This window comes from Pleurodeles waltl, chromosome 10 (genome assembly GCF_031143425.1).
Source record: "Pleurodeles waltl isolate 20211129_DDA chromosome 10, aPleWal1.hap1.20221129, whole genome shotgun sequence".
Taxonomy (NCBI): domain Eukaryota; kingdom Metazoa; phylum Chordata; class Amphibia; order Caudata; family Salamandridae; genus Pleurodeles; species Pleurodeles waltl.
The window spans coordinates 949,072,128-949,096,952 of record NC_090449.1 but is presented as its reverse complement, the minus strand read 5'-3'; the positions used below and the strand labels follow the sequence as shown (position 1 = coordinate 949,096,952).

Genomic DNA, 24,825 nt, shown 5'->3' with positions numbered 1-24,825 from the left:
GCTCCCCAGTGCGTGTGTCTGCATGACAGCCAGTGTTCCAAAGGTGAGGGGACATCACCAGAAACCTGCAACATGCTGGAGAAGCTGAGGGCCTGAGAAAGTACCTGGATGCCCTGCCTGTCTGCTCAGATACAGAGAGAGTCTTGGGCCCTGCAGAAGCAGAGGCTGTATAGCAGGAGAAGCCCAGTCTATTCATGAGTTATGAGGCACCCAGAAATAGCAGTTTTTCCCCAGTATCTCATTACAACTCTGTTAGGCCTATCAGCCTTAGGGTGGTCTTATCCCAGACCTTTTGCCTTAACCCTCCTGTTTTGATAAATTTGTTTTTGCTGGCCCTAGGATCCTGTGCACTTTACAACTAATGACTAGTGCTAAAGTGCTTGTGCTCACCCCTAAAACATGTTAAAATTGTCTTATACCTGATTGCATACTTAATTTACTTATAAGTCCCACATAAAGTGGTTTACCATAAACCCAAGACCTGTAAGTTAAATGATGCTACTAGTGGGCCTGCAGCTCCCATTGTGCCACACTTAAGTAGTCCTTTTCTAGGTCTACTATTGCAGCTTGAATGCAGTTTTATACTACCTATTCAACTTGGAAAAATAACCCCCTTGCCAAGCCTTCAAGTCCCCTTTTATTACATATGTCACTCCTAAGGTAAGCCCTAGGTAGCCCATAGGGCAGGGTGCACTGAAATTAAAAGGTACAAGTACTTCTAAATTTTACACATCCTTTTAGTGAAAACCTCATACATTTGTTTTGCACAACTGTGAGACCTACCTTTCCCATAGGATAATATTGGGTTGCCTTATCATATTCAATAATTTGGGAACAGGTAGGTATTTCATGGTTGGTTGTAATAAAAAATCCTCTTTTATGGTAAAGTTGGATTTTAAGTTACAATTTTGAAAATGCCACCTTTAGAAAGCTGACATTTTTCTGCCCTAGCTATTTGCTGCCTGCAGCCTGTTCCTGGGTCACATGAATGGGTGTAGTTGGCAGGAGAATTATTAAGAAGTCGGCCAGTTCCCTAAAGGCTGCATGTAGTAGGCAATACAATACCAGGGCTTTAAAATTTCAATCTGGTGACCAGAATTAAGATTGCTTTGCTGAACTATGCAGTTAACATCCAGTTCTTCCTCCCATGTTACGGTCAGAATTATTTCAGAAAAGGATAACAGTGATCTAATAAAAGTCCCTTGCAGAACACTAGGTACTACACAAATGTATCCTCATAGCTCAAACCCATCGCTCAATGTAGGGTGAATTCCATTTTAGAACCCGCTTTTCAAGTTTTAGCTTTCAGAACATAGGGCCTGATTTAGATCTTGGTAGTATTACTGCCGTTCTGCCGCAGCGGCAGACCTGAATACTCAATCAAGTCACAGAGTTCCACATGCCATATTTAGATGCACTGTAGCTGAACTGCCGACTGTCTTGACAGAGTGCTCTTAGTAGCTGTCAGGTTGGCATGCTCCCGCTGACCATATTTAAATGGCACTGTTCTGCAGGCTTTTTTCTAGTCGCGGATTGCTGACAGAGGGAGATCATCACAGGAGCCAATGTACATTGTACAAAGGCAGTGGCCAGGGCAGCAAGGCAAGTAACACTCTCCTTATGTAAATTAGCCACATATGTCCACCTTTATTACACAACACACTACACACAAACCATGATCCATTGCCATTCCACCACAGCACAGTATGTACATGCAGAAAACACACAATGCCATACATCCTAAAACACAACATAAATACACTATTGACACAACTCCCACATACAACACAACCACCAACACAATGACACACTCATCTACACCAACACACTCATACAAAAGCACAACTACACGTATCACAACAACCACAACACAATAACACTCACCTGAATGTTGCACACAGTAACACAACGCACAAACAAATATACATCACAAACATCAGACCCACATGCAAGTGGCACACATACAGACAGAACCACATCACCCACTCCAGCTCCCTCAACCTCAACCACCCAATATCTCGCACATACAGATGTACTGACTCACATACACAACTTGCAGCACAATATGACACGTACAGGTCTCATTGCAAAGTGCACACATGGACATAGTTAAAAATTGTGAAGTTATTTTTATTTCGGTCCAAGCATTCATTTGGTAACTAATACTTACACCAAAATAAAAATTGTTTGTCATCTATTTGTGTCATATAAAGGTGTGTCCTTATTAATGTCTGCCATAGATGTTTTACAGAGATATGCATATCACAAGTTTTGTTTTTTAAATATTACTATGCTCAATGTATATTTTTGCAGTGGTCCCGAGCCAATGTGAAGTGTCCAACCACTGCACACAAATACTGCACAATGCTTACCTTCGAGTCTGGCGATCACTGGGTCGTGTGTACTCTATGGTCCCGTGGCATCAGCAATGACAGGTCTCGTCAAGTTGTGTCCAGTCAAAAACAGAAGTTCCTTGGTGGGAAGGGACGTGACGATTGGCTTGTGGGGAACAGTGACTGGAGTCCCACCTGCAGCCACTATTTTTAATGGCGCCATTGACGCGGGTGAAGTTTCCTGGCAGAGTCGGCGGGACTCTGGTGGTCTTTCACCTATGGCCCCACCAACATCTAAATAGGGCAGCCTGACTGCAAGGCGACAGAAAACTGACAGGGGTCCATTACCTCCAAGATCTAAATTGTGCCCATTCTTTTTATGGTCATAGTTTGATATTGTTATTCTAGAGGAAATAGTCAAAATAAAGCAGATTTTTATTGAGATAAAATAAATTATGTAGCCCTGCTTTGCATGCAGGGGACTACAAACCCTGGTTTTCAGCTATACCACAACCACCATGTTTCCTCATGATCAATATAACACCTGAAAATTAACCAATAAATGACACCTTGCCCGTACTTAAGGTCATCCATTTCTAATACCTTTGTTTAACTTGCCCCATTTCTTAAAATGTCTCATCTGTCATGCAGAGCTTTCAGTTCAGGGTTCATTGAACACGTCTGTCGAACCACCTTAATTTTTCATCTTTGTAGCAACAATAGAATTGGATACTCACCCTTCCTTCATATCATTGATAGGCAGGGGAACTCTGCCTCCTCTGTCTAAAGCTGAAGTTATGTTTATGGCATTCAGGCGCTCTGGTTGCCACACATTTTTGACTGCTCCAAGAAAATCCCCAAGAACTTCACTTGCTAACATTTCTTCAACATTCATATTTTTTATGAAAAACTCTGCTTGGTATGGTAATGGGTAATCTGGTAAAGAAAAAATGAAAGACAATAACAACCTGGGAAGCAATGCACAGCAAAAATACAATTCATTGTTCGAGCCACAGCAGTAAATATAGTGCCATCATTCATCAATAGTTAATCAATAACAGTTTTGACCATTTGTCATCAACACATTTTAAGTGCATTTATTGCCTGTCAATTTTGGTTGACATTTTTGTTGCGCTGTGTTAGCAGTTGTTTGCTAGCACAACTTCACTATGTGTGAATCTTACAAATTTGAAAATATTTCCTCAAGTTGGACTAGGGGCCAGGTCTGGTGAGGGGGCAAGATCGTGAGCCTGTTACTGTGCAGCCAGTTGTGAAAGAGCTTCAAACAAGGCATTGCCGTGGAAAGGGCACACACCTTTGTTCAGGGCACTGCTTAAAAGCCACTCCTACCCACCTCCTCACCAAAAAATAACCAAAGTAAAATTTCTAAAAGCTGTTGCCAATGTCCTAGGGAGTTTGCAAAACTCCCATTGGACATGAGCTATGGGGGGTCACCACTCACGAGCTTGAAACCCATTTTGTACAGAGGTTTCCATCTCGCTTTGTCTCCCTTTTTGTGATATCAGCTCTCCAACAGAGGAGTGCATGAAGGGATTTAAAATCATGTGACACATAGTGACATTTCTTCATTGAATGTACAATTTTGACTGCATGGCTACATTTTACAGCCTTACATCTTCAGTTGTTAATCGAAAATGGCAACCAAAAGACACTGGGTCCAATTCACAAAATAAAAGTAGTAAATATGCATGTGTAAAAGTACTCACATGGATCCCACAAACATTGGCAGTAGAACGCTTTGACAGCTGCTACAGAAGTAGGTCTCCAGCCAGACTACTGGCAACATCATATGACATTTTTACAAATTACTTTTTCCCTAATGCGTCATTACCTATTGTGGAAAAGGCAGAGTAGCTGTGCAACTGCAAGCTGTTGATCTTTTTGTTTTGTTTCTCCAGGTTGAAAAACGTGTTTCCCCATAGAGCAAACACTTCTCCTGGATCCCACACAAAGTGTGGTTCTTCTCTATTCTTTTATCCACAATGGAAGGGAATTTGGGCCACCTTTTTGCTGGAACAAATCTCTGACAATTTCATGGTGTGAAAGGGTTGGCGACCCCTCCACCCTCATATGGAAATTACTATTGTGTAACTGTATGAAGTCCTGGTAAATCATCAAGAGGTTACTCATAATTTTATGCCTATTGTATCCATTTGTGGATGTCTGATTTTATTTTTACCACAAAAGTAGGATTACGACCAAAATGCCTTCCTTATATGTGTGTCCATAGCGGGGCCTTAAGTTGCCTCGTTGAAGTTTTTACGTTTGGAACACATGACTACAAAGGTTGCTTCATTGATAGACTTGTGAATTCCTCATTGTCTCAATTTTTTAAAGCCATATACAATACAATACAATAAAAAAATACATAACTACACGGTTAAAAATTAACGCAAGATAAAAGTAATTTAGGATTATACCAAACTATCTACCTTTAGCACTGTGTGACTCCCCTTGGATATCTTTTCTCACTACTTAATTGCTAAAGTTAAATATTTTGTAGTGTGACCATCATACTTAGTAGTGCTCTAAAACAAAATAGAATTGTAACAACTATTGTTCTTATGCATTCCGTCTACAAAAAGGGTTTTAGGTACTTCCTTCGGGAATCCAGCAACTAAGGGCATAGATAAAAAAAATATGTTCCAGTGTTTCCTGCTCCAGGTTACAAATACGACACAGACTGTAACTCTCAGGGGTAGAGGGGTTCCAAAATCTGTTTAATTGACTAATAGGTAGGTCAAAAAGTCTAAAACATAGAAATTATTTTTTCACCTTCATGTTCATGTTAAATTTAAATATGTTAGTTGCAGCATAGTATAGGATCCCGAGGTATTCCTGGTGTTTTTATATTTTGCTGACCTCTAAATGTCTAATAAGGAGCAGGAATTTCTTATTTCTTGTATTAGCAAATGTTTCTGCAGCCCTAGTCATTTTCTGTAAATCGATTAAAGCCAGTAAGTTGTGTTTGACCAGGAGATACTTGATAAAGTGTTTCTGCTAGTGGTACTTAATTGTTTCTTAATGTAAAAGTTTAAGGTATTGTCAGCCGCCGATTAACAGTAGATACAATTATTGATGTGGTTGATAGGGCGGTCAGCATGGGAAGAGTCGTGAATCCAAACTCGATTCTTAATGGGCTTCGCTGTGCTGGGTTCCATAAATTAAATAACTTATTGTTGTCATTAAAAAAAAAAGTTTCTATATTTCTTCTTTATCTGGAGTCAAGAACAATTAGCCTTAAATAAGAGCTGGAACTAATTTAGTGTTGGAAGCCGTTAATGTTGGTCCCATTGCTCCCCGCCATATTTTAATGCAATGTTTTTATTGATCCCTTGATTGCAGGCACTTTGTGACGCAGTTATGATGTATGAGAGTTCCAGCTTAATGTATTGTCAATAATGACACCTACATATTATATTGCTGAATTTCGTTAGGGCCTATAAGCTAAATATATTTGGGATTTTGCCATCCAGATGACATGACCTTTGTTTTACTGATACGAATCTGCAGGTTGTTATCAATATTAAAGGTGTGCAACCAGGTCAACTGTACTTTTAAACCGATCTGTGAGGTGGACAGAATAACTAGGTCATCAGCGTATGCCATATATACAGACCTTTGATGTTATCCAAAATAGGTGAATTGCTTCTATCTTGTTGTGGAATAATTGAAAGGTCTGAAATGTATAAACTAAATGAATATGGAGCCAGGAGCAATCTTCTAACATTCAATACCTGGGTCTATCCCTCATGAGTCCAGCTTGGCTCACAGCTCAAACTGTTTACTTTATCAAAAGTAGTAGTAAAATCCATAAAGCATGCAGAACGTTTATTCAATTTATACACGTGAGCTGTCTGGGTGAGAAAGGAAAGTGCCACTATATTGTCTTTGGTTTAGCATTTTCGGCAGAAATTTGTCTTATGGAAAGTTATTCTCTTGTATTCTTCTCATTTTGGATTTGGAGTTGCACATGTTAGGTTAAGATTTCTCCATCAGCCTCCGACAGTGCGATCAGTAGGTTGCTTTGCATAGAATCTCTCAGGCCTCTTTTATAAATTGGCTGAATAATTCAGCCTTTCTATAATGGTAAGTACTCAACCTGAGTGAATCACCTTGTTAATTATTATAGTCAGCAAAGATCCCCATCTTAATGAGTTTTATGACTGCAACTGGAAGGTCAGTCTGCCTTTGAGCACATGAATTGTTACAGGTGCTAACGCATATGACTTAATTAGAAAATATTAATGAATGTTTATCTATTTTGAATAAAAGAAATTGGTAGAAAATGATTAACGTAGAAAAATAATGTGCATGTTTGAAATTGTGACCTCGAAGAATGGCAACCAGAATTCACAAATTGTATTAAATGAGTGATTAATATAGATGAAATATTGAACACATATTAGATTTATGTAGTAATGTGCCATATTGAGAGTTATAACCTATGTCTTGCAATAAATTGTAGGCCTTAACTTAGTGAGTGTCTTTGCCTAGTCTTGCCAGGCCTCATGCAGAAGCTGAATTTCTTAATGTCTAATGGAAAATTTTGACAAAATGAACTGACAATGAACTGCTCATAGTTTTAATAAAATGCTTAACTGGAGCTTCTGTGAGAACCGACGGACAGGAGATGATGTCTCTAGTAATGTAACTAATAATGGGTAACGTGTATGAGATGTACTTTCCCACAACTCGAACAATGAAGACACTGACTGGAGAAGAAGATGCAACATTTTTGATACCTGACGAGCCGGATGATGAGAACATCGTAAAGCAGACCAATCAATGGCATGTGAACTGTGAAATATTAGAATACATAGATTTCAAATAGTACACCTATTGGGTAGACTCATAACTTGCGATTAATTGACCAATCGGAAATTGGGGGATAGTCTGGGTAACTTCGATATATAACAAGCTAGGTAAGGATTTTCCCTTCCATGACGGTTGACAGACTACAGAGACAAATGGTTGACGGACTAAATTGCTGAACTATATGACACAATTTGACTTTGATTCATTTGTTGATTTATGCTAGAGCTTTAGAATGTACTCTGATGCAAGTTTTGATTAGGTTATGTTTTTGGTGCCTTCTAATAAATTAATACAGATTTTGATTGAATTGAATTGAGATAAACTAATCTTAAGGCTTGCTATTGTTATAATAGGGAAATAAAAGTACTAAAACGTATACCGAGTTGTGGTAACTCATGACTGAAGGGTCATGGTGTGATGTTTATTGATTAATGACTTGTCCAAGGGTTATTACATTTTGTGCATTAATTATTGAGAATATCGGTCACATCGTAGCTAGGATACTCCATGCGAATCAAAAGGTTCATCGACCTATGCATGTCCCCGTGTAAGTTTACTTATTAAGGACCAGGCGTGCTAACACAGGTTTTAATAAATCTTTTTGCTTCTGACAGTGAAGTAGCATAATCAGACATCTCCCTTTTCATGCCAAATCATAGGATTTTTATTGTGACCCTCAGTACAGGTTAATCTGGTATTCTCTCCAGATCCTACATGGGATGTGATAATCTCTCACTATTTTATAAGAGTTGGATCCATTACTGACCAAGGACGAGAATCTTTGCATGTTTTTGGGCAGATTGCATCTTGTAGCTCCATCTAAATCTGCCCTTGATAACTTCTTTTGATCTTGTAAATTTCTCTTTTTTTGGCATCTTTAAGCTGTTTCACAGTCCTGATTTTTTACAGAGTGAGGTTAGTCTTGTGAAGCTGTCTTAATTTGTATTGCTAAATATTGTTTTTATCTTTGTGAATTTGTGAATGGAGTGGGTTTCACAATTATTGTGTTCCTATTTCCTCAGACTTTGATGTGCCAAAAATATATTTCAGACAGAAGTTTAGAATATGTTGGAATTTCCAAATCCAAGTTTCCTGTCACAGAATGTAAGTCTTTCATGGTTTCAATATAAAAGGTTTGGACCCAGGTATGCTGCAGCTTTTCCTCCTTTTACTGTTAAGTGATTGCCATGTAGATTGTTGTCCAGTGCGAGCATATCAATTTTGTGCTTAGTGTGATCTGCTGTAGGCTGTGGTCCATTTCAGGTCCTGTAATGATGTGATACTACTCCATTATGTTGACATCTGCCAAATAAATAAAGATATAATGAATGCAAATGTTTTGCTCTCTATTCCTACAGGTTGCTTGTGCTGGTGGAACTTTTGCCTATCTCCCATTCAAGTGTTGAAGACATATCATAGAAAGTCGAACTGATTAATCTACTTGACCTGATCAGTTTTGTTTTGACCAGTAGTGCTGTAGACACTCCAATTATCTGATCGGTGGAATCTTTTTCTTCTTCAGCAGCTGATTGTAATAAAACGTTATTTAAACTGCTAGTTAATAACACTGTTGTGTTTTAGTTAAGGTGATTAACGTTTCGAGTTGATTTAGTGCTACAGTGAGTTTTTTTCTTTCTTTTACCTTTGCAAGAGAGATGTATACATTAATTAAATAAATCTGAAAATGTGCCCTAAAACTAATTCGTGCTGCGATTAAAGTTTTTGATCCAAAGATGACACTGTATCTCCTTATGTCCGCATCAGATCTTAGTAATATTGATAAACTGTTAACTGGCCTCCCCTTTTGACCTTTTATAGCTGGGACATCCAGGTTAATATAGTTTTGTAGAATGATAACTGGGGTTTTCCACATCTCTTGTAAATAAATTATATGATAAGAGCTAAGAAATTAACATAAATTGCCTTTACTCTCCTTTAAATACCTGTTCAGGCCTGGGATGTTCCAGGAGCACACATTCAGGCAAACAGTATCGCTGACTGACTGCCCCTTACCATCATCAGGAGTATAGAGACAGAAGTTATGCTTTTAGCGTTCCCCCACATAGGTTTACTAGCCTTGCACTTTAGTGGTTATTTGGGAAAGTGACAGCACAATATCAACTATGTCAACATTTTAAGACACCTAGGCCCATGAATGCGGACCTATGCATTAGACCTGACTTCCTGTTTTCGCTGTGACTATTTCTTGGATTGTTTTTTTTAAGAAATGTGGATATTTCACAGTGCTAACTGGTTTCATGATTATCAACCCGTCCGATAGAGTAGTATTGTTGTTTATGATTTGTGTGTATTCGTCTTCCATTGCACAGCCCGATCCAGTGAACTCTTTCCGAGGTTGATTACAATCATAAAACAAATGCTTAATGGATAGTGTTGAACCTGGCCCTCTCTGCAGGGTTACCTCAAAATTTTGGCCTTCACTATTCCTGGTTTCTGAACACGTTTTTGTTGGCTTTTAGGACGCTGAGGACTTTACCACAGCTAACCAGTGGTAAAGTTCTAGTGCTCTCACCTTTGTCCATGATGAAATTAGCTTACACCTGATTGGCTCATTTAATTTACTTATAAGTCCCAAGTAAAGTGGTACTACATGTACGCAGGACCTGTGAGTTAAATGCACTAGGGGGCCTGCAGCACTTATTGTGCCACCCACTTAATTAACATTTCTAAACATGCCTCATGTCTCCCGTTACACATTGTTGGCAGTTTTAAACAGCCAATTTGACTTGGCAAAATATAGCCCGTGCCAGGCCTAAAATTCCCTTTTTAATACATATAGGCCACCTGGGTGGTGGGCCCTAGACAGCCCATATTGCAGAGTTCATTGTAATTATTAAGTTGAACATGTACTTTTAACTTTTACATGCCCTGGTAGTGAAAAACGTACTAATTTGTTTAGCACTACTGGGTGGCCTACTTCTCCCACAGGATAACAATGTTTTGACTTATTACATTTAATAAGTGGTTACTTTTGTTTGGGAGCCGGCAGGAAGGTTGTTTGGTGTCTGATGAATTGTAATGTAAAATCCTCTTTAACGGTAAAGAAGGATTTTAAATCACAACTCTGAAAATGCCACTTTTAAGAAAGTTGGTATTTCTTGTACTAACCATTTTGATGCTTGCAGCCTGGTCATGGGACACATTACTAAGTGTAGTTGGCTTTTCTGCATTCCCCCCAGACAGCATCACAATAGAGGGTCAATGTGTTGGTAGAATGGGCCCTATCTGCCAGGATTGGGGGTGGAACTGTCACCTACTACAATTGCACCTCAAAGACACTGGCCCAGCTCACACACAAAGGATTTCACATTATCCAGACTGGGACCAGTGCAAGGAGGCAGGAATTTCCAGCCATGTCTGTGGGGGGGACACTCAAGAAGCTTATCCCACTTCAAAGAGGCACCATTTATAAATATTGGACACTTGGACCCATCTCTTCCGATCACATCTGGATCTGTGGAAGAGTCAAAAGGAGGACTGGTCTGCTGGCCTGCTGCCGTGCTGCAAAAAGGTATGCCTAGCTACTCTGCTGCCCTGCTGCTCTGCCTGCAAGAAAGACTGTTGTCCTGCTCTACTGCCTGAGGGAAAAAGACCCCCAGAGTGAATTTAAGGGAGTGTTGTCTGGCCTCTCCTTGTGCTGACACAACTCGACGCATCTTGATGCAAGTCTGTGCATTGCATCTTCTGTTTGGTGGCTTTATAAGTGCTGACCCAGCATGACCCATCTTGACACCGACAACCAGCCTCACTCAACGCATCTCAACACAGCACTGCATACCACAGCTCCTGTTCAGCAGCTTTGCAAGCACCGACCCACTGCAGTGCATCTCGACTCAGCACAACACCACTCGAAACAAGTCTCAGCACGAGTGGCTTCATCGACCTTGACACAGCGTGACGCATCTAAACACCCATACCCAGCTCTGATAGGTGGCTTCACCGCCACTGACGCAATGCATCTTGATGTAGGACCCTGCATGTAAGTTCCTGTCAGTGGTTCCTTGACCCCCACACCACATAGGCCAAGGCAAGGACTTTGCATCTCGATGTCCAGGACGCAAGGTACTTAAAGAGCCGACTGAACTCAGTTCTGTATCCGACCCACTCTAAGTTGTGTTCAGCTTGACTTTGTGACGTAGACCGGGTCCACTGTGACCAGATAACCACAATTGTCACTCATTGTTTCTAAGAGCTACTTTTCTTCAAAACCTTTAAAATTGCATTTCGCCGGTGCTGCTGATTGGATTTTTGTCAGTTTGGTCTTAAACTATTTAGTAAAGTTTATTCTTTTTTTCTAGATTGGTGTGGGATTTTTTTATGTCACGTTTTCACTTTATTACAGTTTGAAACATGACGTAATTATTTTTTGTGTGCAATTAGAAGCCCCTTCCTTGAAGTGTATTGTGTCTTTAGGCATCCCACCCATCCCATCAGTCTGATTGCGCTTGATGGCAATTCATGTGTGTTAGAATTTAGAGCTATTGTGTGTGCAGTGGCCTTCATGTTGTTCTGAGCTATTTCACAGGTGCTAGTATAAATGCTTCAAATGTAGGTTTTTAACTTGTATTTAGGCACACTTTTGTAACAGCCCGTGAGGTCAAGCTGACCGGGAGCACTCACTCTCCCTCATCAAAGAGTGAACCTAAATGCTGTTGACGATGTGGTCAATGGTGCCCCGCTGTGCCAAACAAATCTTTACCACTGATACTGCCAACTTGAAGGGGAGAGGGCATAGCCTTAAAACTAGAAAATCCAACAAAAGCTTGCTGTCCACTGTCACTGCCTCTGCTGCACTGCTATATCATCCCCCGTAACAGCGGGAGCAACCCGACTACCCCACCCTGCACCCAATCTCCTCTGACTCCCCAAGAGAGAAGGACATAATGACCGCACCCTGGCCCCTGCAGCCACCACAATGGTAGACAGAAATGGTCATTAAATGCGAGGTCAAGGTGATCAGCACAAGCTACTACAAGAGTTTAGCTCATATAGTATAGCAGCTTTCTGCAATGATCAATGATCACCATCGGAGCGGAATGCAGAAGTCAAGATTGTACTTGGAGAGCGCTCTGGGTGGGCACGAGCATGGCATGGGACATGCAGCTAGCGAGGAGATAGACTTGTGAAGACTTTAAAAATCATAGCTTTCACTGTAGAGGGAACTTTAGAACCGAAAAATCGGACTAATTATGCACTTTTCTTCATATGCATAATTGTATCTGTAAGAATCAGTAGCTCCTGGGATTAAGTGTCCTCTCTTTATCTTCCAAGCTGTGCAGTAAGATGTGTTTGTCCTCTGTCTTTTTCTCTGTATATGTTTGATATCATTACCCCTGTCAGCCCCTCCCTCTTGGCCTTGTATGCTCGAACAGATACATTTCCTGTTCTTTCTAACCTGGGAATCACTATCTATGAATATTATTGTGTAATTTCCTGAGTTTCAATCTCATTTGTTAGGCGTTAGTCATTGCGATACCACACACTGCCTTTCCATATTGACTAATAAGCAAAGGAAGGTAATCACAAGACGGTTAATGCTACATCTGACTGCAGGGTGTTCCAAACTTTGTCAGGTCTCACAGACTGAGTCCTCCTGGCTCCAACAAAACAAGATCAGGGATATATTCCCCGAAGTACCTGATACCAGCCTCAAATTATTTAACACACAAACTAGCAAACTGGTCACAACCTCTCCACTTTTATTGCAAATCTTTTCTGATGACAAAGCCCATCTTAAGAAAGAAGACATTAATTGTATGGTTGCTCGATACCAGCCTTTCATGGGGCTCTGCACATGCCATGGATTGAGTGTTTTGCCCTGTGGGCTCTGCACATGCCATGGACTGAGTTTGTTGTGGCTTTGCGGGCCCCGGTAGACTCAAAACCTGCCCTAAGCATCCCTAGCTGAATTTGCCCCATGTCTCTAGATGGACTGCTGCTCACCACCTCATACCACCATTACTGAAATGATGACACAAACTTTGTCAAATAATGTAATTTAGTTTCTTTAATAGTTCCTTAAACTCTAGGCCACTGCTGTTGTATTATAGTGAAGTAATACTCTTCTGCAAGTGTGAAAGGAGTAAACAATGAATAGAAGCTAAGATAAGGAAGAAATAGATATTTCAAGAGGATCCTATAACATAATACATGTTTATATGTATCAAAAAAATGACTAGAGAGGAAAAAAAAGGTTCAAAGTTTCAGAGACCGGTTTACGCAGGAAATGTGTACTATTGGAACAACCAAAATTCTGTTCTAATGTCCTGTTCTCGCCTAATTGAATTTGGACGCTAGCTAGCTGCTTAGAGGGTTTTAGAAAGGTGAGTGCAGCAGTATTCACTCAAGATCAGAATGAACAATTGTTGAAGGGATGCGCTGAATCTTTTAAGCAACGCGGATATTGCTGCTCTTTAAGTGAGAGAGTGAAGGTAATCATTTGCCTATGCTTCAGCAATGGTTTGGTGTTTGTGTTTAATTTGAAAGTTGGGGTACAGCTAAGAAAAAAAACTTAAGAAAGTTTCTCTACTTTGAAATAGACAAGGGATAAAGCAGAAGTACATATGCAGTTTGCTTTATGCATGAGAGCATGTCCTCCCACGAGGACTCATCCTTTGTTTCTACTATGACATAACCTCAGCCTCCATCTTAAGTTTAAATTTAGAGCCCCAGACTGGAGGGATCACAAGTGCACAGGTTCAAAGCAATGCGGTACTCGAGACACTGGCTCATCTCTTTAAGCCTTTTGGTCGGAACATAATAGCTGTGGATAAGTGCAGCACTTGCCACAGAAACCTATTATACACCCACAATCCACAGTTCACCTCACTTCCAATAACAGGGAGCGAGGGCAGGCAGTCCTTTGCAGATGTGCTTGTCTGATATGGGTGGATTGACAGAAAGGGTATACCTTTGGTATTATCTCAGTCTCATGTACACCAACATATATGGCAGAGGTAAAGAGCCAAGCCTCTGTACTGCTGCCTCTGTAGGGTTTGACCTCTAGCAATATAGGCTCTCTTGTGTATGCTCTGAACCAAGAGGTGCATTCACACTGCGAAATTGTCCTGTAGCATTTATGTCTAATATCTGTACCTTCCAAAATCAATTTGGAATGATTTACTGTAAATATTTCTTGGTATTGCGTTATTCAATTTGTTATGTAAAGACGTTTGGAAAGAGTTTGTGGTAGGAAGGCTAGGATGATTCCAGTTACAAATGTGAAATGAAGAAGGGTTGAGACTTAGAAAAGAAGAGGTAAATTATCCAAGGAACAGGAATGGACAAGGAAAAATAATAAACAAAGACTTGATAAAAAGGAATAGGCCAACTTATAAAACCATAATTTGTTAAAAAATATGAGTAATATTAAAACTTCTCCAAATAAAATACAGGGGCATATTTATTCTTTGTGCTGAATTTGCGTAATTTTTTCTCACGCAAATTCAGCGCAAACTTAACTCCATATTTATATTTTGACGCTAGACCCGTCTAGTGTCAAAATATTGGAGTTAGTCATTTTTTGGATGTGTGAAACCACCTTGCCTTAATGAGATGCAAGGTAGCAGTTCCTGTCCAAAAAATGACTCAAATCCCTTAAAATGGGCCCCCCTACATGGCACTGGGTGCAATGGCCATGCCCAGGGGACCCTTGTCCCCTGTGATGGCCATTGGGGTGGTGAGCTTGACTCCTGTCGTTTATAAGACAGGAGTCACGTGGTATGGATGGTTTTGCGTCAGGAAATGATGCTAGGCTGGTTAAAGGCATTTTTTTGCCTCTTACCAACCTAGCATCATTTTTTGGTGCAAACCCCCCTTCCCCCATACCACCACCCCTACCCGGCTAATGTCTTTTTCCCTGACGCTAGCACCCCACCCCCCCTTTGCGCCGGCTTGTTTGATTCCATAAATTTGGCAGCTATCTTGTGCTCTGGAATGGCGCAAGCTGGCGCTATACTTTTTTACACAAAACTGCGTTTGCACAGTTTTGTGTCAAAAAGTATAAATATAGGCCACAGTTTATTGCCTTCATTGAAACAAATACTACATTACTTGCATTAACAGAATGCATAGTGAGCATCTGAAGTTTTAAGATTTGGGGTAAATCCATACTGTATTTTGTTGCTTCGGACAAAACATGTTTCTTGTACTTCATAAACGTGCTCCAAATGTGTCTCTTTGAAGTACTGTATAATGGATATTGACAATCTGCAGTGCCCGGGTGTGCAGGTTTACAACCTTTGGCTCCTATAATCTTTTTTTCTTTCTCATTAACAGCAATTAAAGAAATATCTCATAAACACAGGGATATTAACAAAGGCATTTTGCAGTACGTTGAATAGTACTCCTGTAGTACTCATTCATATTCTCGTACATGCCTTTGTGAATTGGCCCCAAAACAACTCAGATGGGAATACACTGAGGGGCATATTTATACTCTGTTTGCGCCGAATGTGCGTCACAAATGTTGACGCACATTCGGCGCAAACCGTGCACCATATTTAAACTTTGATGCCCGAGCCCGCGGACGTCAAAATTCCTCTGTGTGCGTCATTTATTGGATGGGGGAAACTGCCTTGCGTTAAGGACATCAAGGTAGGCGTTCCTGCCCAAAAAATGACTTTGAGGCCTGTGTGCCTTATTTATACTCCAGCGTCATTTTGATGCACAGGAGGGGGCAGGCCTTAAAAAAACGGCACACAGCCTGATGTGCGCCATTTTTTAACGCCTGGGTCAGGGCAGGCGTTAAGGGACCTGTGGGCTCACTTCCATGGTCTCTGACCATTCAAGGAGTCCAGAGGTGCCGTTTGCCTGCCCCCAGGGACACCCCCTGCCACCCTCGCCCACCCCTGGAAGACACAAATGGATGGGGGGGGGGACCCATCCCAGGCAAGTAGAGGTAATTTTTTTTTTTTTTTTTTTTAAAGTGGCATGGGGGGGGGGGGGGCTAATTTGCCCCCCCCCCCCAACATGCCACTGTGCCCAATGACCATGCCCAGGGGGCAGAAGTCCCCTGGGCTTGGCCATTGGGCAAGGGGGCATGACTCCTGTCTTTGCTAAGACAGAAGTCATTTCAATGGGGGTTGTGCGTCAAAAAATGGGGCAAGTCCGGTTTGAGGCATGATTTTTGCCTCAAACCTGACTTGCACCATTTTTTGACGCACAATCCCCATTTTCCCCTACACCGGCGCTGCCTGCTTTGAGTAATTTTGTTTTACTCTGACCAGTCCGCAGTGCTGGCTAACGTCATTCCTTAACTAAGGCGCTCGCATGGTGCGTAGGAATGGCGTTAGCCGGCGGTAATATTTTTGACGCAAACCAGCGCCGGCGCTGGTTTGCGTCAAAAAGTAGAAATATGGGCCTGAGAGCATGAATAAAAAGGACTGCCCTTCTTTTTACTTTACTAATGGAGAACTGTACATGTTGAGACTGATTCACAAATACATGAAAGAGAATATAAAAGAGTACCTCTGTACTCCTACTTTCCATACTCATAAATGCTTTTGTGAACTGACCCTAAAGATGCTAAGGTTGGTTATGCTTTAATTTGATTCATGAATTCATGGATTGAGTCTCTTTATTAACAACCATTTACTTAAGTATTTGGAGCTGAATCGCAAGCTGCACGGGAATTGTGTACAACATTATAATGCAAGGTTCAAAGGTATCATGAATCCAATTACCTCTTGTCCATAAACATTTGCACCTAGCATCTTATCCAGCCCCTGGCCTCCGTCTGATAAGATTACACATTCCAAAAGCGAAAAGAGCAAGAAGTGTGACTTACACGCTGTCTAGGTATTGTTTATCCCATCCTAGTGACAGGTTTTACATTTGCCGTTTTCCCAAATGGCAGGAATATTTACAGATGCTCTATATAAATTCCAAATGTTATTGCACTTTGTGGTACACATTATTTGCATTTTGATAGGAAATCATATTTTTTTGTAAAGCTCTTCAGTGATATATTTTACTGTTCTATAATGAGCTGCTGTGAAAACCCTTCGAAAAGTGATTTAAAAAAAAGGATAGAAAATTGAAAATTCAATCTAATTTGTCTTTAGTCCCGGCATTGACTGACATAGTGGCCTTGGATGACCCAACCATAGCCAGTGGAAAATGCTATTTGCTTTAATTTAAATAGATCTCCTTGGACAATTCCAAGTCTACCATCTTTGATCTGAATGCAAAAACAACAGATGATGGACAGAATGAAGAACAAATCAAACATTCACCCCCAGTCACAGATCTGGGTTTAATCCATCAGTTTGTTTGCTTGCCATGCCATTCCAGTTTGGACACAGCCATATGCAAATCAGTCTTGACCCTGTTCCCCATGGGAACAGTCCAGCCTGAACTCCCAGGCCAGGTTTAATGTGCCTCTCATACACTTATGGCTAGGTCTGCTACTGAGAGGTCCTGGATCAGCCTCCTTTCTCTTCTCTTCCACTTACACACTCATGAACCACTATTGTCATTTTCCCAGAAACTTCCATTTCTTTTTCTTGTGCTACAGATATGCCCTGCCAGCCTAACCCTCTTTATGGTGGAATCTGAGCATGTAACTCTGGCTGAGGTGTCTGAGACATTTTGAAAGTCAACAGAGACAGTGAGAAAGCCAGGTGTAGCTTTGCTTGAGGTTCCAGGAAGCAAGTTTGGCAATGACAAAGTGACTGAGCTTGTGTGAGCAGGAGAACATTGACCTCTGGCATTAGAACAATATGGCTCCCTTATCTTATGCAAGTGTTTGATTCACTGACAGATCTTGAATGAACACTTTAGCAAGTCTGTCACATCCAGTCACAAGATCATTGAAGGATACAACTCCTCTTGTCTGCTCCTTTTTAATTTTCCTTTGGATGTGTGCTGGGAGGGGGTGGGGTTCTTCACAAATTCTTCACTATCTTTTGCTCTCCATTACTTACAGAACTTGATGAGCACCTGAAAATGGTCAGAAACCTACTACGTTATTAATAATAAGGAAACAGGGTAAGATTGGCCTATCATCTCTCAAAAATCTTTATCATAAAAAACATGTGTAAGAGGATCAGTCTGCAAGGCGGTAACAAAACCACCCCAAGGCTGGACAAACGTAAAGCATTTACCAGTGGCATCAAGGGACTTTGAAAGCAAGCCCACTAACGAGTAAAAGTGATAGACATGATGGGCGTGGTTAAAAGCCCACAGAATACTTACAAAAGGTCAAAAAGTGCTTGCACGCTTGACCTAACAAATGCTGGCAAAGCTAACTGATCAGGCTTTAATGTGCTCATGCATAGAAATACAAACAACCGCAAATCCATGTTTGTACATGCCTTTGTTTACATAAATTAGCATGTTAAGGTCAGACCTATTGGGTTTTATCAAGTCTTTTTGTGTGAGTGAGATACCATAAATGCAAAGGTTTACCCAGATGTGGGTCCTGTGCTCGCTGTGCTACAGGAGTCAAACTGTACTAGATTGATAAAGACCAACAAAGCCAACATTAGTTTGGGGTTGCTTATTTTCCCATCCAGAAGAGAAATAACTTAACAGTTTGGGTACACTGTTTCAGCTGGAGCATGGGCACAGCTGACTTGCAAATGGTTTGGCGGTTTCTGTAGTGGCACAGCAATCAACCAAAAAAAACTGTGTATTGGGATGTGGCCCAGAGTCTGAAAATTAATTCAAGCTCTTCTCTCATGTCTTTTCTGTTTTTTCTTTCTCAGTGGTTACAACAGTGATCAAGGTTTTTTTCTCTATGGTCTTTTATATTTCTCTGTATTTTATGACTTGAGCTCTGATAATCAACTAAGGGGGTGATTCTGACCCCGGCGGTCAGAGACCGCCGGGTCCAGGGTCGGCGGGAGCACCGCCGACAGGCCGGCGGTGCCCCGCAGGGCATTCTGACTGCGGCGGTTCGGCCGCGGTCAGATGCGGAAAACCGGCGGTCTCCCGCCGGTTTTCCGCTGCCCTTGTGAATCCTCCATGGCGGAGGAGCGCGCTCCGCCGCCATGGGGATTCTGACACCCACTACCGCCATCCTGTTCCTGGCGGGTCTCCCGCCAGGAACAGGATGGCGGTAGGGGGTGCTGCGGGGCCCCCGTAAGAGGGTCCCACTTTGTATTTCAGTGTCTGCTGTGCAGACACTGAAATACGCAACGGGTGCCACTGCACCCGTCGCACCTTCCCACTCTGCCGGCTCAATTCTGAGCCGGCGTCCTCGTGGGAAGGATGATTTGCCCTGGGCTGGCGGGCGGCCTTTTGGCGGTCGCCCGCCAGCCCAGGGCAAATCCCAAAATACCCTCAGCGGTCTTTCGACCGCGGAGCGGTATTTTGGTGGGGGAAGTCTGGCGGGCGGCCTCCGCCGCCCGCCAGACTTAGAATGACCCCCTAAGTCTCTCTCTAGCCAGGCATACACGATAGGACGCCCATATTACCAATACATAACCGTAAATCTGGTGTAATAAGGCCTGACAGGAACAGACGCAGCCATGTGAAGTGCCTTCAGCATCACTTACAAAGAAAGTGAGTAGATGTCAGCTGACTTAGGGAACACAGTGCATGCCATCCAACTGCACTGTGATATCAAGGCAGATGCACAAGGCTTTATGAGTAGTGGACAGTATGAGGGTTGAAAGTGCAAGTAGGGTGAAGTGTGTTTAGGAAAGAGAAACATTCGAGAGTTACTGATGTGACGAAGCCGAGAGAAAGGGAGAGAGAGAGAGACAATGGGAGTGCATACATTGAGTGAGAGAAAGACAGTAAAGCAATGGTTCCCAAACTTTTTTTTAACCAAGACCCACTTATGAAAATAACCACATTTAAGGACCCACCTACCTTAAATAGGCATGCGATATGATGAGGGGCATTTTTTTTATAATGTATCTAAAGCACTGTTTTGTAGCACTTTGTAACTCTGCACCAACACAGTTGTACTGAAAAAACTATATAGCACTCAAATGATAGTGTGTGGAGATCGGGTTTCTGTGAATATTTATCATCTGTGCATTAGCATGCAAAGTGTCTTGATTTTTTTGCACCTGTTAAAATCTGTTTCCAGCAAAACTCAGAAATAGAAAAAGTGTGCTTCATTTTTGCTTTGCTAACTGATGAATGCATACAGTTCATTTACAGGTATTACATCTTGTGGTGTGGTGTGTTGCACAAAAAATCAAGAACTTGCAATGGGTCTCGCATTTGCTCGAGTTAGAGCTATTACCATTGTAAACTCCTAACCGCACTTTTCTTGCAACATAAACTGAAAATGAAAAGTAAAACAGTTTCATGTCAGTGAGCCGATGGCTGCCATGAGCATTGTAGGAGACACACAAAAGGAAACAGAAGTTTGCTCGCAGTCAAACGTATCAGTAAAAGTGCAATTATCCGTGTAACCAGCAAAAGTGGAATTATCCATGTAAATCGCTCGACTGCTACCCAGCAACATCGCGCTGTGAAGGAAATTAAAAGAAAAAGTATTCCAGAAGCCATTCGGAAAACACGGAGCCTCATATGTTTTCAGTAGTTTACTGGTGCTGTCTAGGAGGGCTAAGCACCGGAAAAGGCATGACGTATGACACAAACCAACCAAACTGATGGGGGTGACGTGGGCGTGGTTAAAAGCCCACAGAGAGATTACAACAGGGACCAGAGTGCTTGCCCGCTCAACCCTAAAAATAAGGCAGCAGGCCTTTTCCATCTATGCAAACGGGATCTGGAACAAAAGCCAACTATTCTTCTATTCCCCATTGCTCCAATGTAGGAAAGAGTTGAAGACACAACTCTTTAAAGAACACTGCATCACAATGGAATCCAAAGGTCATCTACCGTCTCTACCACTATCACTTGTTGACTTTATACTTGCCTTGACCCCATAGAGCTCTGTGCTGCCTTGTGGTTAGGTTCACACAATAGAAATACAACATACATATATTAGGACAAAATGAACAGTGTTCGAAAATCAAGCTCAATTCTGTTTGTCACTCCACCTACATAGAAGTGCATATCCTTAAATGAGACCCAGATATGTCTAAAGAGGTGGAACTAGAAATGAGCTATGAGGGCAATTTGAAGGACCCATCAGACCAGTGGGATCACCGAGGTTTGACCACAGTTTTGGTGGATACTAGATTTTAATTACAGAGACAAACACTAAAATAATGAAACTATATGCTCCAAAGTTTATTTTTCTGAATATAGTTTGAAAATAAGAGTTGAAACTAATGATAAAAGCAACATAGGAAATCGTGGAATCAATGTCTAAGTCACTGTTGCTAATCTGAGACTGGCTCCAATACTCTGATCCTGTGATAGTCTGCTTAAGTGGCAATTTTGGATAACAGTGTGAAATTGAAAGGTGTCCCAATGTCAGCATGCACATGCATCAATGAATCCTCCTGGTGTTGATATACAAGACACTTTGACCTCAGGAATACAATAAGTTATGGATGACATTTACCAAGATGGCACCACACAGAGCACTTCACCACCTGCTTTTGTGGGAGGTGGGCTCAGGTGAGGAGCATTGTGCATTATCCTCCAATCCAGTTGCATAGAAGAGCTAGTCAGAATTTTAAGAATGGCCCTTGCCCTTTCAGAATGTGAAAAACATACACTGCAAATGGCGACTAGTTGTGTTTTGTGATAGAAAACCATACTCGTCCTAAAGTGAAATATAGTATGATGGAGAGGAACATTTTTGAGTTATAGCCACGTCCAAATAATGTGCTTCAAACAGTCGAGATGACCTTGAAAACTAAGCTTCCCAAATCAAGCGCCCTGCTCATTTGGCCAGCAGGCCCTGCTTAATGAACTCAAGTTCAACATAGTTAGTTAGTAGGTGAGAGTCACTGCTCATGACAAATGGAAAGAGATTTTGCAGCTGGCAACTTTACACTTCGAAACACGTGTTGCACGCCCTAGTCTTTTTAGTTTCAAATACCTTATACATTCTTGAGCAAGTTCCTAACACTTATTGTGACTCAGTCAGTTATAGTGGGCCAGGCACACAGGCAAGAGTGGGCAATCATAGTCATGCTCAGTGCTACCAAGAATGGGCAATGCTGCTAAGAGACGCTTTCACAAATGATCTGCCCATTCAATGGTCGTATAATACATAGGGACTCCTTACTTCCATGTCAATGTGTGGCAAATAATCCTGGCCACTGGAATTATGCAATTGTGTGGCCATGGCGATTTTTGCGTAGCTAGAGATTTGCTGCATTTGCCACATAATCCATCATCTTCTGCTGCATGAGCAGCAGATTGTAACAAAAACAATTTTATTTCTAGCTCAAACGGTTAAAAAGTTACTAAGAATGCAGCTACATGTCACGTGTGGAAGACCCTTGGTAAACTGAAGTGGTCACCTTTCCGCTCCTTATTGTTATATTTGGGTGTTAAATTGGTACTAATGAGGTGCAACCAATGCCCAGACAGTGTCTTGCATTGTACTGCATAATGTGCCTTTTTTACACATAATTTACTCAACCCTGCCCCATATTTTGGTCCTCTTTTCCCGCAAAATGTCAGTGACCCTGTATATAATTGAAGACAAGGCCGCTGAGGCCAGCATGCACAGACCTCCTCTAGGAGAACATTTTACTTAAATGAAGTGGGGGGGGGCAATGTATGTTTGCAGTCTTGATTAAAAAATCAAATATAACAGGATAATGTAAAATGGTGTTGTTGGACTTTTGCTTATGCAGGGTCATCCCCAGTCTTTTTGCCTCCTGCCTCCTATTTTTTCTGACCTGTTGCCGTTGGCTTTTGAACTCGGAGCACTTTACCACTGCTAACCAGTGCTAAAGTGCATATGCTCTCTGTGTAAAATTGTATGTGATTGGTTTATCCATGATTGACATATTTGATTTACTAGGAAGTCCCTAGTAAGGTGCACTAGAGGTGCCAGGGCCTGTAAATCAAATGCTACTAGTGGGCCTGCAGCACTGGTTGTGCCACCCACATAAGTAGCTCTGTAATCATGTCTCAGACCTGCCACTGCAGTGTCTGTGTGTGTATTTTTACACTGTAAATTCGACTTGGCAAGTGTACCCACTTGCCAGGCCTAAACCTTCCCTTTTCTTACATGTAAAGCACCCCTAAGATAGTCCCTAGGTAGCCCCAAGGGCAGGGTGCAGTGTATGGATAAGGTAGGACATATAGGCCCTCATTCTGACCCTGGCGGTCAAAGACCGCCAGGGCGGAGGACCGCGGGAGCACCGCCGACAGGCCGGCGGTGCTAAAATGGGGATTCCGACCGCGGCGGTGAAGCCGCGGTCGGACCGGCACCACTGGCGGGCTCCCGCCAGTGTACCGCCGCCCCATTGAATCCTCCACGGCGGCGCAGCTTGCTGCACCGCCGCGGGGATTCCGACCCCCCCTACCGCCATCCAGATCCCGGCGGTCCGACCGCCGGGATCCGGATGGCGGTAGGGGGGGTCGCGGGGCCCCTGGGGGCCCCTGCAGTGCCCATGCCACTGGCATGGGCACGTAGGGGCCCGTAAGAGGGCCCCTACATGTATTTCACTGTCTGCTGTGCAGACAGTGAAATACGCGACGGGTGCAACTTCATTGTGGAAGCCTCTTTCCCGCTGGGCTGGCGGGCGGTCTGAAGGCGACCGCCCGCCAGCCCAGCGGGAAAGTCAGAATTACCGCCGCGGTCTTTCGACCGCGGAGCGGTAACCTGACGGCGGGACTTTGGCGGGCGGCCTCCGCCGCCCGCCAAGGTCAGAATGAGGGCCATAGTAATGTGGTTTATATGTCCTGACAGTGAAATACTGCCAATTTCGTTTTTCACTGTTGCAAGGCCTGTCTCTCTCACAGGATAATATGGGGGCTACCTTTAAATATGATTAAAGTGTAGATTCCCCCAGAGAGTAGATGGACATGTGGAGTTTGGGGTCCCTGAACTCACAATTTAAAAATACATCTTTTAGTAAAGTTGATTTTAAGATTGTGCGTTTGAAAATGCCACTTTTAGAAAGTGAGCATTTCCTTGCTTAAACCATTCTGTGACTCTGCCTTGTTTGTGGATTCCCTGTCTGGGTCAGTTTGACAGTTGGGTTGTTTTTCACCTCACACTAGACAGTGACACAAAGGGAGCTGGGGTGTAACCTGCATTTCCTGATTAGCCATCGCTGCTAGGAGGGAGGGGTGGAGTGGTCATTTTCATCTGCAAGGACGAGAGTCCAAAAGGACTGTGCCTGCCTCTGACAATGCAGACTCCAACCCCCGGTTTGTGTCTGAGGCCTTGCCTGGGCAAGGCAGGATTTCACAAGTAGGTGTGAGTCCCCTTTGAGGAAAGGTGACTTCAAAGACTAAAATGGGTATAAGAAGGGCACCCAAATCTACAGACTTGAGAAACACTTCTGGAACCAAGAGGAACCTCTTGAAGAGCCTGGAGAAGAGCTGATAGCTGAGGAAGAAGTGCTGCTTTGCCTGTGACTGTGGTTTGTGGAGCTTTCCTGAAGTGCTGCTTCTGCCAGAGTAAGAGGGCAAAGACTGGACTTTGTGTGCCTTCCATCTTGTGAAGAAATCTCCAAGGGCTTGAGTTAGAGCTTGCCTCCTGTTGTTTGAAGTCTCAGGGACAGCAAAGACTTCTCTCTGCCAGCACCTGGAGTCTCTGGAGAGACTCCTGCTCTGACAAGTGGTG

At 42.4% G+C, this 24,825-nt stretch overlaps 1 protein-coding gene across 5 annotated transcripts in view; it reads right to left on the bottom strand.

Moving 5' to 3' along the window:
* SGCE (sarcoglycan epsilon) overlaps positions 1 to 24,825 on the bottom strand; it is a 187,929-nt gene that overhangs the window by 32,804 nt on the left and 130,300 nt on the right. For all 5 annotated transcript variants that reach the window (XM_069211755.1, XM_069211758.1, XM_069211754.1 and 2 more), the window contains exon 5: positions 3,071 to 3,269. In XM_069211755.1, coding sequence (XP_069067856.1) covers positions 3,071 to 3,269 — 199 coding nt within the window. The remainder of the gene's footprint in view (positions 1 to 3,070; positions 3,270 to 24,825) is intronic.